This window comes from Papio anubis, chromosome 15 (assembly GCF_008728515.1).
Source record: "Papio anubis isolate 15944 chromosome 15, Panubis1.0, whole genome shotgun sequence".
In the NCBI taxonomy this organism is placed as follows: Eukaryota; Metazoa; Chordata; class Mammalia; order Primates; family Cercopithecidae; genus Papio; species Papio anubis.
This window is the reverse complement of record NC_044990.1, coordinates 17,470,913-17,487,130: the sequence shown is the minus strand read 5'-3', so window position 1 is coordinate 17,487,130 and position 16,218 is coordinate 17,470,913. Positions and strand designations below refer to the sequence as shown.

The window sequence follows — 16,218 nt, the reverse complement described above, 5'->3', positions numbered from 1 at the left end:
GAGACTACAAGATATGATAAATTGCAACAGATTGAATGCAGAGGCAGAGAATCCAGTTATCTTCTATTAAGTCAGACATTAATGATATCTTCAAGAATATAAAAGTACCACTCATTATTTTTTTTATAACACAGTTTTTTTAAAGGATGTATTTCATGTTAATATGTAATGTATTTCTTTTTGTTATTTTTAAATAACTGAATAAATATTTAACAATTCCTCAGTTTTAATTTAAAATCCAATAAATATTTTTTTTTTTTTTGAGACAGAGTCTCGCGCTATGTCACCCAGGCTGGAGTGCAGTGGCGCGATCTCGGCTCACTGCAAGCTCCGCCTCCCAGGTTCAGGCCATTCTCCTGCCTCAGCCTCCGAGTAGCTGGGACTACAGGCGCCCGCCACCACGCCTGGCTAGTTTTTTGTATTTTTTTTAGTAGAGACGGGGTTTCACCATGTTAGCCAGGATGGTCTCGATCTCCTGACCTCGTGATCCACTCGCCTCGGCCTCCCAAAGTGCTGGGATTACAGGCTTGAGCCACCGCGCCCGGCCTCCAATAAATATTTATAGATATCACCCACATAAACAAAATCTCTTTGAGATCTTCAATAATTTCTAAGATGTCCTGGATCATAAAAGTTGAAAACTGGCCATGCATGGGGGCTCACGTCTGTAATCCCAGCACTTTGGGAGGCCAAGGCGGGCAGATCACTTGAGGTCAGGAGTTCGAGACCAGCCTGACCAACATGACGAAACCCAATCTCTACTCAAAATACAAAAATTAGCCAGGCATGGTGATGCACGCCTGTAATTCCAGCTACTCAGGAGACTGAGGCACGAGAATCGCTTGAACCCAAGAGGTGGAGGCTGCAGTGAGCTGAGGTCATGCTACTGCACTCTAGCCTGGGTAACAGAGTGAGACTCTGTCTCAAAAAAAAAAAAAAAAAAAAAAGGTTGAAAACTACCACCATTATATAAGTACAGGCTAAAGACTGAAAATTTGTTCTGTAAAGGGTCAAATAGTAAATATTTTAGCATTGTGGTCCCTGAGGTCTCTGTTGACTGTTCAGTGCTGCCATCAGAGTGAAAGCCACTACTATGTGAAGGAATAAACCTAACTGTGTGCAATAAAACTTTATTACAGGCCATGGATTTGAATTTCATACCATCTTTATGTTTCAAAAGTAGACTTCTTGTTTTTCCTTTTTTCCCCCAAACATTTAAAAATATAAAATATATTCCTAGCTTGCAGACCATGTGAAAACAGGGAGCAGACTGTATTTGGCCACAGGCCATAGTGTGCTGAGCCCTGGAATGAGCAATACAGCAAAAGACTATGAACCAGTTCTTCTCTTTGAGCCTTTCCCACCTGTTCCTCTCAGATTCACTCGGAGCAAAACTCCGGCCCCACAGAAGAAGCGGTCAGCCTCAACAGAACACACTTCTGGCAGAGCTGTGGCTACTGAACATCGAACACTGCATTCAGAAAATGCAAAGCCAAGTCCTAGGAGTGGCAGAAGAGACCACTCTTTCTTTTAGGAAATAACTCTTACTGGTCTGTGTTTCCCTGATGGGTCCCTACTCAGCCCTTTGCAGCTCAAGTCACACCTCCACATGGACCTAGAGATTGGGTGGTTCAGGGACCAACATTATGCTGTAAAGGAAGGAATGCAGATTATTGACCACCTGCTCTTCCAACCCCCAGAAAAATCTCAGGTTGTGATAGGCAGACATAGCAGATGTTCTTGTTCTGGGGGAATAGATTCTACCTTGCAGCTCCTAATCATATTTCCTCTCCCTTAGCTACATAAAATATAACTAACATACCAAGTAATAAAATTAATATGAACAATTTGCTACAAGTGTAAAGTGAATTGAGTGGAAAATAACATGAAAATGCCTTCTGCACATGGTAAAATATTCATGAAGTATGATAAAGTTATTGATACACACATTCTGGTCACAGCTCCCTAGCCAGAGAAAATAAACACAATATATAATACCTGTTAGTTTCATTTTTTAATTGTATTTACATATCTAGGAAATGTCTTAGTTACGTGATAAATATTGAGAGAGACATAAAACTCCAGCTATAAAATTGCAACACATGTTGAAGGTAGGCGCTAAGATATCAAATACTTTACTGTAACTTCAAGTTTACAATTGAAGATGCATTTGTACTCTTTCATAAAAGCTAGACTACGTACCAGTTTTGTTTTATCATGTCTGGATATGTATTACATCTATCTAATTTTAAAGCACGCTTACATTGCCATAGTTATAAAAACTGTGTAGAACAAAGCTAAAAAAGTTGAAAGAAGCAGAAGGACTTGAAGCTCAAGTTGCAAATTGAACATTTGTTGAAGCTTGGTTATTTAGAAGATGAAGGAAAATGCACCAGGTAATGGGGAGTCCGAAACAATTCCACAGATTTGCTTACCCAGGTCACCTACCATCTATGTGTGGCATTGTGACAGTGAGCTTGATAAGGTTTGTGTAGTCTGGGTCCTCAGGGCCTGTGTAGCGCAATTTAGCTGAGAACGGCTCTGCCCCAACTACCCCAGGTACACGGGGCTGACAAAGACCTTGAAAAAAAACACCATATTTATGCGAAAAGAAGGTAATCAATAATACCTAAAGAATGTTTTAAAAATAGGAGCTATTATTTTTCTATGTACTTTAAACTTCCCTGTGGAGTAGGGCATGGCTGAGTTTACATTATGTCATAAGGAATTAGAAGGCCACAGGGTGAGAAGTAATCACAGCAGACAGTTTAGTGGCCACTTGACAATTTAGGGATTGTTCAAACTTTGAGAAAAAATAGTTACTATTCAATGTAACTTAATGTGTGCTGGTTATTCTAAGTCCTGGTCATATTCACAAAACCATTTAAATATAAAGTATCAACAGATACAATAAAAATGATTGAAAGTCAGTAGGATAAAAGTAAATGTAGTTAAACCAAGTAAATTTTATTTTTACTGTAGAATAATATACTTATCGTTAGTTATGTTTACATTACTTATAAGTGAACAAAACTAAAACTGCTCATTTTAGGAACAAAAACTAAAGTCTCCTTAAAAATCAGAGAGCAAACTGTGAACAGTAGAGTTTTCTCTATATATGTAATTTTTTACAGTACGTGTATTATACATTATACTCCATTTTATAGTCATCTCTCTTTCTCTCTCATATCTCCCAGTGACCTTCAAGAATTTGGACATGAAACTCTTTCTCCAGCATTCCTTTAAGAAAACAGTGGGTTTTTTATTTGAACATCATGAAAGGGACCAAGATGCTGAATTATAATTTGAAGAGAACTTGGAAAGATACAATTGCTTATCTATTAGTATAAAACAGAGAAAATAGACAAATATTTACTAGGATAGCAATGAAATCAGAGGCAGGCCCCAGCATAGAGGCTGTCTGATTTATGAAAAGAGAGAATCATTTTAAGGCATTATTTAAATATTTGATCCTGAATATACAGTAGTCGCAGATGGGACATATGACCTCTCTTTATGCAGCAAATTTACTTTTGAATGCAGTATGCAAATGGATGATTTAGAAATAGAATCATATATATGCAACCGTTTTTAAGAAAAATCTCATTAAAAAAATATTCTGCAGTGAAGGATTTATTTATACAGTGGATTTCCTGTCTTTGCAATGTCGTCCCCAGCCACATCCTATTCTCCATCCCCAATGTGCCTTTGCTCCAGCCTTAAATACAGTCTCTCTTGTAATACCAAGGTGTTCATTTGCACATACCCTTCTACCTGGATTGCCCTTCCCCTCCCGTCCCCAGCAAAATCCTACTCACCCAACAACCAGCTGAGCTCCCGGCACGGCATGAGCTCTGTTCAGATCTGAGCCTTGCACACCATTTTGCCTTGTCTCCTGGTTTTTCCTCCTCTCCCTCTCAGAAGCTTCCCCATTTCCCTGCTTGCCATTCCCAGAATATCTCACATTCTTTCTTGTTTTTAGGAGTTGTTGCTCATGCTTGGTTTCCTCTACTCTTTCCAGATTCAGCTTGAGCCTCCCCTCTTTGATGAGCCTTTCCTGACCCACTCAGGGTAAAACTAATCACTTCTACCTGTGCATTCCTGTGCCCTGTCTAGACTAAAATGTGTCTGCATCTTCAACTGGACCAAGAAATCCTCAAAAGTGGGGATCCTGTCTTCTTTATTTTATTGCCAGCACAAAGCATTGTGTCTGGCATATAATAGGTACTTAAAGGTGGAATGAATATTTTGTTTTGTAATACATAATTTTGTAAAAATAGATTTTAACTTTTAACTACGTACAAAATACATGGAATATGTGGGACATTTGGAAGTCTTAATAACCAGAAAGTAGACATTTGTAATATTCCACAGTATTCCAGTGATCTTCAGGGGAAAATGGCAATGACTGACCTTCTTCTCTGCTGATGGTTACAATAGGGCTCATGAGCTCCAGGCCTTCATCCCCGTTGGTGTTCACAGCACGAGCTGCGCACTGTACCCGGGAGCCAGGCTGAAAGTATATAGAGTCCAGCGTGACCATCTTGGATGATGTAAAAAAGGTGTCGAAGTCCACTTCTCTCATCGGGCTGGTCACACCATCAGGGCCCGCAGGTGCACTAGTCAGCCACCGGTACCGGGTCAAAGTGTCATTGATGTTCTCACTTGCACAGATAGAGCCTGTTTTATCGTAGTCTGAATATTTGGGGTTGCAAGCCTATGGAAAACAAATGACTGTGTTAGGAACAGAGTGTAGAACAGTGTGGAACGCATTCTTCTCCCGTTCTCTGTCATCGAGTTTTCACTGCGGATTTCCCCAGTTTCCACATGCTGTTCATACAACTTCCGAATTTTGATTCCCAGCCATGATAGCGTTTATAAATGCTAATCTTGCATTTCAAACAGCTTATTGGATGTTTCTATTTCTAACTTAATACGTGTAAAATTGTTATTTATATCATAATCTCTTGAATCATCAGGTTTGCCTATTATCCTTATTCTCTCTTTTTTCCTCCCTCCCTTCCTGTCTCTCATCTTACCCCCCTTATCCAGTGAGTCAGGAACTCGGCTGATTATTCTTTTGCAATATTGCTTAAGTTGATGCCTTCCTTTCCATTCCCAGCAGCACTTCTCTGTCTAATTCAGGGTCTTTTCTTCCAGTCCACTGACACACGACTGCCCTGTCAACCTGCCAGCTTAACCCCCCTCATCATTCTTCTGCATAAGAACTCTTCGCTACCCAACAAATGAAGTCCAAATTTCTTAATATGACATTGAAAACTCCCTATACTTTGACACCAACTTATCTCTGCCTTGTTGATTCAATTAACATGCATTGTGCACCTTTTATATATAAGTGATTATAGAAGTGCTGTTGTGATATAAAAATAAGTAAGTCATAATTTTAGCTCACAAGGAGCTTATAATTTGGAGTCAAGAAAAGGTAAATTTTAAAAGTAGTGATAATTTGCTATTTTTTATGCTATTTGTTTCTAGCTGTAGCTCATGTGGCAATCCCTTCTTCCTAGAATAACCTTCCCTTATCAGACTTGCATCCTAAATGATCAGAATTTCATCTGACCATCCCAAATCTCCCCTCATATATGGAGCTGCAGCTCTGACCTCCAATTTGTATCATTTTCATGATAGTGGTTATATCTTGCCTTATATTAGAGTTACCAATTCCTATATTCTTTTCTTCATCTATAAATATCTTGAATGCAGACCTCATATCTTATTTATTTTTCTATTGGTGACAGACTGAGATAACACACTATGTACACATCAGTTAATGAAACTTTGCTGGGTGAAGAAAGAAAAATGGGAGCTTTATTTGATTAGTGTTATATGTGCAAAGTTCAAGGCTTACACCATGTAGTATTTTTCTACTTTCATTTCTTCATAACAAAGCCAATGCTATATTGATTACACTTTAAAATTATTTGAAATAATTATCTTACAATTTTCCTCAATTTTGTGAATCGCCTACTCACTGTGATACAGATGACAGGATAGCCCGACACGGGTCCAGCACTCTCCTTAGTTTTGGAAGTGTCATCATACATCAACAGGGACACAATTTGAGGGACAGAAGGAAAAGTGACATCTGCCATGCTGCTCATTTCTTCTATATACACAATGGCTTTGGTCACCTAGAAGGAAAAGATAATTATCACTGATTAGTGAAATATTAAACTTTTGATGCTTCTACCATACAGGACAATACTCACGATCCCTGGCAAACCCATGGCCTCATTATGATGCAAATTGTCATACTCAGAGCCCCTGGAGAGCAACTGGCCCTAAGTGGCCTGATGCACAAGACCTTGGCACCTTGTTCACATCTTATGGTTCCAGGGTGGGCAGCTGAGCCCAGAGCAGTCAATCCAAAGGTTGGCCAGAGGCCCACGAGGTGTTTGGGCTCTAATTTTTCTTTTCTCCAGTTGTGATGACAGTAGCTAAACCTGTCTTGGGGTTGTAAAGGGAAATTTCATGAAGAAGTCAATTCTTTGACAGTGGGAGTAGAGCTGGAGGACATTCTGAAGGAAGGACGATCAGAGAGGTCACGGGATAGTGTGAGCCTGGATGAAGCAGATGCCAGTAATAAGAAATTCTTTAAAGCAGTCAAGGGCAGAAGGCACCGCCTGAAACCCAGGCAGGGGAGAATTTGAGTTCCAGACAGAGGAGGATTCCATGAACACCCGCTGCTGGGCGAGGTGACAAGAACACCTTGCTGTGAACTTGCCCTGGCTCCCAAATAACCGTCCAATATCTGACTACATAGCATAGTTTCCCAAACTATCTTTACATGTATATTTTTAAAAGAAGTTTTCATCACTGGAAGTAACTTGAGTGAATATTCTTTTCACCCAAAAGAATTTCATAAGCTACTACATAAAAATAATAATAAAAGATTCATCTTATGTGATGAAGACACAAAACTGTGATTGATAAAGATTGCCCATACTTGAATTTTAAATAACTTGATGAAAAGCAAGGCACTGTAGTAGAAAAACCATCAAGCAGTAAAGATTACAAAATGATAAAAATATTTATGGAAAAAAATATTTATGGAAAAAATGTTTCACTCATACTAAAGTGAAACAAACAAAAAAGTAATACAGTAAATTTAAGCAAAGATATAAAAAATTAATACATTCCAAAAAGACATGTAGTTTTAAAAATTATTTCCCATGTCAAGGTCAACATTCTGTGGAATTATGTTCGTTTTGAGGAAAATCTGGTTAATGAGACAATATAAATTAAGTAAGTATAGACAACAAGATTTAGGACTGAAACATTTTGATCATGAGGCTGTGGACATCAAATTCTGATAAAGCCAGGGGAAACAGATCTTGATTTGGAGGGTTAGCAAACTGCTCTGTGGGTTTGAATATGTTTTATGAGTTGTGGCACTGAATTAATAGTTCCCTCTTTACTCTGAGATGCTACTTTCTCTCTGATGGTTAATCCCAAGGTCAATCAATTGTTACTGACTGACATGCGGAAGGGAAGTGCACTGGTTTGGGGCTCAGTGATTTCAGTCCTTGAGTTTCAACACACATTTTTCAAAGAAAAAGATAGGAATTTCTTGACTATGATCTAATCAGAAGAAAATATATTTAGGTGGTAAAAAAAGATTATGCATATCTCTTTCATGTAAGGCTTGTACAAAGTGTCCTCATTTTATTGTACACTATGTGATTGCTTTTATGCATTTTCTCTGACAAACTGCTGGCCATGAATTTACATACACATTACATTACTTACCTGCGTCTCTGCTATCATATTTTCATCAGGTTTTAGGTGAACAGTGAAGGCTTCTCTCATCTCTCTCACCCCATCAAAGATAACTTCGATTTCAACCACATGCTGGGTTTCCCCTTCCTTAAACTCAATTTCTACAAATGCAAAATCACAGATTTAAATCGTTTGCATGTGAATATTAGAAGTTTTCTATCAAGCTTTTTTTTTTTTTTTTTTGGTCTGTGGCCTGCAATGAGAAATACATTTTACACTGTGGTCCAGTATTTTTTTGTGTGTGTGTGTGAAATGAAATCAAATGTTTAACAAACATCACTAATTCTTACTCTATGCATTTTACTTTAATATTTTCTTGTTTCCCAAGACTTTAATTTTTCAATTTTTTTTATTTCCATAGGATTTTGGGGGAACAGGTCATGTTTGGTTGCGTGAATAAGTTCTTGAGTGGTGATTTCTGAGATTTTGTCTCACTCATCACTCGAGCAGTATACACTGTACCCAATTTGCAGTCTTGTACCCCTCACCTCCCTCCCACCCTTTCCCTGGAGTCCCAAAGGTTCATTACATCATTGTTATGCCTTTGCATCCTCACAGCTTAGCTCTCATTTATGAGTGAGAATATATAATGATTGGTTTTCCATTGCTGAGTTACTTCACTTAGAATAACAGTCTCCAGTTCCATCCAGGTTGCTGTGAATGCCTATTTTATCTGAAGGAAAATTTTAATAATAAGACATTGGTTTTTGGCCCACAGTTTGAAAATATGCTGAATTATGAGAGGGACAATCAGTAGTTCTAATATTGGGACATAATCAGAAAAATTAACATCTTATTCTCCAGAATTTCTAAACCAATAGGACTCAAGACAATGAATATGATCACAGGTATAATAGAGTGTGAATGGGATTTACATTATGTATATATGTAGAAGAGCCGGATAAATAACTGTTGAGTTTTTTATACAATATCAAATTATATTTCAAAAAAACTTCTTTGTGTTTTTCAGGGAAACGTAGACAAGTCATTTTAGATAAATGCTAGTGATTGTTTTCCCTTCACCCTGTCCTTTCTCACTAAGAAAGAATTGCTTCATTGTCATGAAAGTTAAATCTAGAATCCTAAAAAAAATCAGAATTCTTTTCTTAACCACTTATTTCAAAATTACTAAAAATCATGAAAATTATCAGATTTTATTGAAGTCATAATTAAGCAGCTGATCATACTGTAAAGCACGGATAAACTACTTTGTTGGTTTTACTATACCTTTTGAGATACTGTTTCAAAAGAGAAAATATAAAGCTTATAAAGTATAATTATCCCAATTAGAAGAGTCAACAGACGCCAGTTTCCGATGTAGCTGCAGTTCAGTTATTATAATTCTAAATTACAAATCCTTTAGAGTCTGGAAGAAGAAAATGAATTGCCAGTGCATTTTCTTTTCCCTGCTTCAATTTTTAAATTATCAGGTATGAGGAGCAATTTTCTTTCCTTTATCTTTAAATAATTTTCTTTTTCTTTGTAACATTAGTTCTCTGTTTCTAGATACAGCAATTATTTCTACTAGCCTTCACATACTATTTGAGCCCATCAGTCCCAGATTTCTTATACCCCGAGAGAACTTATAGTTCTTGTTCCAGAAAAGAAAATAGCTAATCATTTGCTTGATCTGACCTGTATGATGTGACATTAAAAAAATTGGTTTCTAACATTTAAATATCTGGGAATTTCATAGGAAAACAGAGATTTTTGAGTTTTTTTGTTACCTTCCTGCATGGCAGGAGAATATGACCACTAGGCTGAGATAATACAGGCTTTTCTCGGCAAGGAATGGGCTTGCTGGCTTAATGACATTACAATTACTCCATTTTCTCTCATATTTTCCTTGCTTTACTCGTTTTCATTGCTTATCTTAGATGTGTAAACATTCAAGGTTTTGTAATGCCTTGAGTTATACAAACCAAATTTCTTAGAATTTAAAAAATTAAACATTTATTTTAAATATCTGTTATTGTTTTCTGATAGTATACTTGCTGGATGGTGGGCAAGTTTTCTCACTCACATTTATCTTTTTCTGTCACTTTAGACTATTTTAGTACACAAAAAATTTCAACTTTTGTCCTATATTTAATTTTTTTCTGTTTTTTTGCAAAGAACTCACTTCAGTTTGAACCTTTACAGGAGAAATTAGAAAACGTTTCAGAAAAATATTCCTTAAATTTTTAGTATAAACATTATAAAACACATGTTGACATTTATTGGATAAAAGAGACCAACAGGTTTATTTAATATTTTAACTTTTTTCTGACTTTACTTTTCAGTTTACTACATAGCTGTAATTTTGTTTCTGTTTAGCAAAAGGAATCATTTTACTTTCAAGAAAAATATTTTTTGTTAAAGATCATGTTATCAATATTTAGAAGATTCTTCTTGCATGTAAAATCTGCTCATGATAGAAATACATTTTATATTTTATAATTCAGTAGCTAATCAGTTTTGTTTTCTCTTCTCTGGGATTATGTGTGATTTATTTCAAATATATCTTATGTTTCACATAGAGAATAACCTGGGAATAACTTTGAAGCTTGTATATTCTTTCCATATAATGGTTACAATTTGATACAAGCTCCTCTGTAGAAGACGCCATTTTTTATATTGCCTCACTAACTTTGTTACTGATTCAGGGATACCTATCAGTTGGTTTCTCAGCTTTGTTTGTAAATTAGATAAAGATGAATGCCTGAAGGGCTAAGATCATCAAGAACGAATGACTCTTGATAGGGAGAGGTGGGAAAGTAGAAAACAGTGAATAATTAGACTCCAAATAATTCATAAACGTAATTTTGGACATAAAGTTACTTTTCTTTTGTAAGCAAATAATTCAGAGAGAGAGCAACTGAGAGAGAAGAACTGAGTTTTTTGTTTTTTTGGTTTTTTTGGGGGGGAGGGGGTTTTGCTCTTGTCTCTCAGGCTGGAGTGCAATGGTGTGATCTCCGCTCACTACAGTCTCTGCCTCCCAGGTTCAAGCCATTATCCTGCCTCAGGCTCCCAAGTAGCTGGGATTACAGGCATGCACCAACACACCCAGCTAATTTTTGTATTTTTAGTAGAAACAGGGTTTCACCATGTTGGTCAGGTTGGTGTTGAACTCCTGACCTCAGGTGATCCACCCTCCTCAGCCTCCCAAAGTGCTGGGATTACAGGTGTGAGCCACCGTGCCCAGCTAGAACTGATTTGTTTTAATTACTGATAAAAGTAAATGGCAGGCCGAGTTTGGTGGTCATGCCTTTAATCCAAGCACTTTGGGAGGCCAAGGTGGGCAGATCACTTGAGACTAGGAGTTTGAGGCCAGCCTAGCCAACATGGTAAAACCCCATCTCTACCAAAAATACAAAAAAATTAGCTGGGCATGGTGGCGCATGCCTGTAGTCCCAGCTTCTTGGGAGGCTAAGGTGGGAGGATCACTTGAACCTAAGACACAGAGATAGCAGTGAGCTGCGATTATGCCACTGCACGCTAGCCTGGCCAACAGAGTGAGACTCTGTCTCCAAAAAAAAGAAAAACAAAAAAAAGATGGTGACATGGCTCAACATTTGCAAAAAGGGAGGGATGAAAGACATCTGTAAGTGGCTGCTTTTTTTGGTTTAGATTTAGATTGCTGGTGTTCTCTAAACCAAAAGAGATTATTATCACAGTTATTATGACACAGAAAAATAAGGGAATTATTATTTAATCTGGTAACCACAATGAAGGTAAAACCAATAGAAAGTCAACTCAAAACAGAAGGTTATCTAGCACATTTACTCAAAATTTCCCTAAGTCCTAACACATATACCCTGTAAGTCAAAAAGAAAAAATCTTGGAAATAAATCCCATTGTGTTTGTTTTACTAAACGATGGAAATTTAAGAGTATGTTTATATTTTAATTGAAACAGCTCAGGAACAGAAAGTCAAATACTGCTCGTTCTCACTTCTAAGTGGTAGCTAAACAATGTGTACGTGTGGACACAGAGTGTGGAATGATAAACACTGAAGACCTGGGGAGGGTGGGGGAGTGGCAGGGGGTGCTTACTGAGAAATTACTTAATGGGTACAATGTACATTATTCGGGGGACGGGTATACTAAAAGACTAGACTTCACTATGACACAGTATAACCGTGTAACAAAATTGCACGTGTACCCCTTAAAATTACACCCCCCAAAAAAGAGTGTCCTATTTTTATTTCAATTGGATGTTTCCCTTCTTTTCCTTAAGGGCACTGGCACTGGCACACAGAGTTGGCATGATCCATCCATGAGGAGACAGGCCCTGGGAGCCCCGTACCTTCGGACACAGGGTGGTAGTCTTCTCCAGAGGTGGCTGAGCCATCCTTGGTGTGGACTCTCACAATGGAAACCTTCGAAGTGTCTCCTTGGCGAATCACTGGAATTCTTATAACCACCGACTCTCCAGGTTCTTTGGGTTCAGTGACACTAAATTTGGTTTCTCCAAATTTAATAACAGTCTCTAAAATTGCGGGAAACACAGACAAATGACATTATTAGTAAGGGGAATGCTTTTCCTCCATTTCTAATGTTAGTTTCCATGTGGGAGGGGCTTAAGGACTCTTACGCTCCTGGTTTCTCTCTGGCTCCTCACTCTAAATTAGTGATGTGTGTGGAAGGAAAAGCTGGCATATGTTGTCCAACTCCTTCCTGGGATTTAACCAGCCCCCAGAGAGCATGTGCTGCCAGCTGTCTATGTGCCATAAATTACACATGAGCAGGCCACTGAAGGTGGCGGGGGAAGGGAGGAAACTGTTGGTCCCCCTGTACCCAAGGGTGTGTATAGATTAGAGGGCCGGCATGGATGTTTGGGAATTAGTGTTTGGATGTAAGCCATATTCTCCAGCGTCAAAATGATCAGTTTTAATTGTTTATTTTGTTCCCCATCTGTTTGTCTTTTTGCTATTTCTCAATAGATTAAAAATCCTAGTCTGAAAGTAGAGGAGGCGGGGGGATTTTTCTGAGTCACTTAAAACCTTGACTTGGATGGATTTTAGTTCCCAATTTACAGTTGAACACAAAAAAAGATGTCTTACTATCAGCATCATCTCGGATCCTTACAAGAGTTTCGTTTTGTTCACCAACTGCAGCCCCAAAGGGAGAGTTGCTTTGTGGAGTGCCGAGTACCAGACGGAGTTCCTCCACCTCCTCATAGAGCATGTCGTCCATCAGCTCAAGGATGCAGGGTTTTTCAGTCTCACCTGGAACAACAGTGTCAGCAGGTCAATCACGTCCCATAGGAATGTATCTACAACTAGAATGTGAGCACCATAAGGGCAAGAATGTGGATTTTTCCTGCCATCTCAGTGCAACAAATAGTGTTTGGCAAGTAATAAGCCTTCAGTAGATATTTGCTGAATCGGTGAATACATATTTAAGTATATGCAATGACCAGCCCTTATTTGTATGCCACTCATCTTAGAAAACAAAGGAAACAGCACAAATGCCACTTGTGTTTATGAATTTTTAGCATTACATTCAGAAAGCAAGATTAGCAGCCTTGTACTGGTTGATCATTGTTAATCTGACCTCAACACCAGTTTGTAGTATTATTAACTTCTGACTTACTAAACAAATCATTGAGCTAAGTTTAATTCCTAGCATTGTAAAATCTGTACATTTCATATGCGTTTGTCCACTGAATAAGTTTTGAAGAAACCATATATCACATCACTGGGAATCAATAAGTTAATGCAGATGCAAAAAGGGCATTCATTCAACCTGTTAAAAATTGATTTCACTTTCCTCATTTAGTGCACATAAAACCATGCCATACGCTTGTTGATATCAAGGAACTTGTATTTCCCTGATACCTATTTCTGAGTAAAAATTCAGCTTCTTCAAATTTCACGAAAAAACTTTAAGCTCAAGCTTACCAGGGAGGAATGTGATGATGGAGATGTCAGTGTTTGGGCGTTCTTCAAAGTCCATCATCACCTGTGCAGACCCCTGCCGGGTGTAGCATCTCACTGAAGATCTGTACTGGACATCCCCGCTCCTATGGATCATTGTAACTATCTGCCCATCACTTTCGCTGCCAGTATATATTCGTTCTTTGAATTGCATCTTAGGCACTGCAAAAACAAAGGATCAAAGTGAATGGAAATTTCCTTGTGGAAAATGGCATTTCAGAAGATGTGGTTTAGTGGAAAGAATAATGGAAAGTAAGTGAGAAGAACTGGATTCTGTCTCCATTCAGTCACTTGCCAATGTTTTGACCTTGAGCAAATCACTTAAGAGTTTTGATTTCCTTACCTTTGACATTTTGCTCTGCCTGTTTGGTAAAGGAAGGGTATGCAATGAAATGCTAAAAAGTAGATAAAACCACAAACCTTAAGATATTTGTAACTACATGTTTCTTAGTCATGAGGCTTTCAGAATTTCCTGATATGAAGAACACTAAATATTGTGCAGATAATTATAAGCATAATTTACTCAGATCATGTGGGAAAGTTGACTCTGTGTGTGTGTGTGTGTGTGTGTGTGTGTGTGTGATTTTTAGGTGACACCTATGCTAGGTTAATGGTGTATAGGCCTCATTGACAATAGGTAAGACTCCTCCAAACACGGTTGAAATCCTCATGATTGAAGAGTGTTCAGAATTCCCTTGTGACAGCGTGTCAGAATTCCCTTGTGATGATGTGCCATGTGTTCAGCAGAGGGTTGTCCCAGAACAGCATTTTTGGCACATTATCAGAGAAACTGTATGAGTGTCTAGGGGAAGGAGATGACAGAAAGTGTCCTGTGCTGTGAAGTGGAGAAAGATCACTGACACTCAGGGGTCTATGCAGTTCCACGTGGTTCCACCCATCTGCCATGAGGGGAATTCTTGAGGCACAATCAAGATATCGATGACATCACTTTTTTTTTCTTTAAGTTTTGAGAGAAAGAATAAAAGTTTTATTCTGAGACTGTCTAATTCTATCCAAACCATCAGGAGGAGAAAGGTGTGGTCAGCTAAGGTATTTGTATGAGTTGGACTGTGTCCCCCTTAAATTCATATGTTGAAATCCCAACCCCAACACCTGAGGATGTGACCTTATTAGTAAGTTGGGTCTTGACAGAAGTAATTAAGTTACAATGAGGTCTTTAGGGTGGGCTCTAATCCAATATGACTGGTGTTCTCATAAAAAGAGGAAAATTAGACAGAGACACATACAGGGAACATGATGTGAAGAGACACAGGGACAACATGGCCATCTTCAAGCCAAGGAGAGAGGCCTGGAACCGCCGTCCCTGACAGTGCTCAGAAGGAAGCGAGCCTGCCAACACCTTAATTTTGGACTTCTCGTCAACAACTATGAGACAATAAATTTCTGTTATTTAAGCCATCCAGATAGTGGTACTTTATTATGGAAGCTCTAGCAAACAAACATATATACACACACACACACACACACACACACACACACACATATATATATTATATATAGTTTATCATCTTGCTTATCATATATATATAAACCTTAGCTTATGATTTCACTTATCATTGTAAAATTTATAAACACTCACAATCGGAGACAGAGTCATTTATGGAGACTGTGGCTTTGCTGGGCTCGCCAAGGGCTGCCTTCACAGGCATACGAAGCACCAGTTCAAATTTCTCAATTCCCTCCAGCACTGGTTCTCCAAGGTCATCCAGAATGACGACACGAACAGGTTGCATGTTGACTCCAGGTGCAAAATCTAAATTACGGCTGATGCCCACGTAGTCTGTTCCAGCTATGACAGTAACAAAAAAATATTCAGTTGGGGACTAATTAAATTTCAAAAAATTATAAGACATAAATTATGTAATTGTATTTATAATTCTTCTTTTAAAAAACAGAGACCAGCATAACCTTACAGAAAAGTACATTTAATACAATGCAAATAGACATCCAGATAGCTACTGTGGTGATAGATCAAAGACCAGCTGCTGAACTTTATCCACGTTTCATGGTTAGCCTTTGGATTAGTTATGTTAGCTTTCTGTGTTATAGTTCCTCTAACTTTAGTTTGAAAATTATCTAATAAAGGTAATAAAAATCAGGCTTAGAAAAATCAGCATATCAATCAAATATATGATCCTCATAAATTACATATGCAATACAGACATTTAAAATTTTGTTCACATTAATTAAGTATTTATGTATCTTTGCTGGAGCTGCTGTAGAACATCCTACTTAGGTGTATGGTTGCCTGTCAGTTAAAGCAACACATTTAAGTGGAACCAGCTCTGCCCACACTCCATCCACCTTTGTTCCAGGCAATGAGAGAAGCTTCTACACTTTGATCTTTAATTTAATATTTTTCAGACAAAAGGGGCTATATCTAATGTTGATACCTCCATTTATATCTAAAGTGGTTAAAAACAAAACTGCCTTTTAATCTGTAGCCACTACATCCTCAAAGACTGACAGTGGTGGGC

At 38.0% G+C, this 16,218-nt stretch overlaps 1 protein-coding gene across 1 annotated transcript in view; it reads right to left on the bottom strand.

The window, feature by feature from the left end:
• The window catches only part of FREM2 (FRAS1 related extracellular matrix 2), a 182,606-nt gene that overhangs the window by 22,425 nt on the left and 143,963 nt on the right, over positions 1–16,218 (bottom strand). The window contains exons 8-15 of the mRNA XM_003913791.4: positions 15,321–15,530; positions 13,685–13,882; positions 12,845–13,009; positions 12,088–12,270; positions 7,771–7,901; positions 5,994–6,152; positions 4,414–4,717; positions 2,449–2,580 (exon numbers count right to left, since the gene is read on the bottom strand). Of these exons, the coding sequence (XP_003913840.2) occupies positions 2,449–2,580; positions 4,414–4,717; positions 5,994–6,152; positions 7,771–7,901; positions 12,088–12,270; positions 12,845–13,009; positions 13,685–13,882; positions 15,321–15,530 (1,482 nt within the window). The remainder of the gene's footprint in view (positions 1–2,448; positions 2,581–4,413; positions 4,718–5,993; positions 6,153–7,770; positions 7,902–12,087; positions 12,271–12,844; positions 13,010–13,684; positions 13,883–15,320; positions 15,531–16,218) is intronic.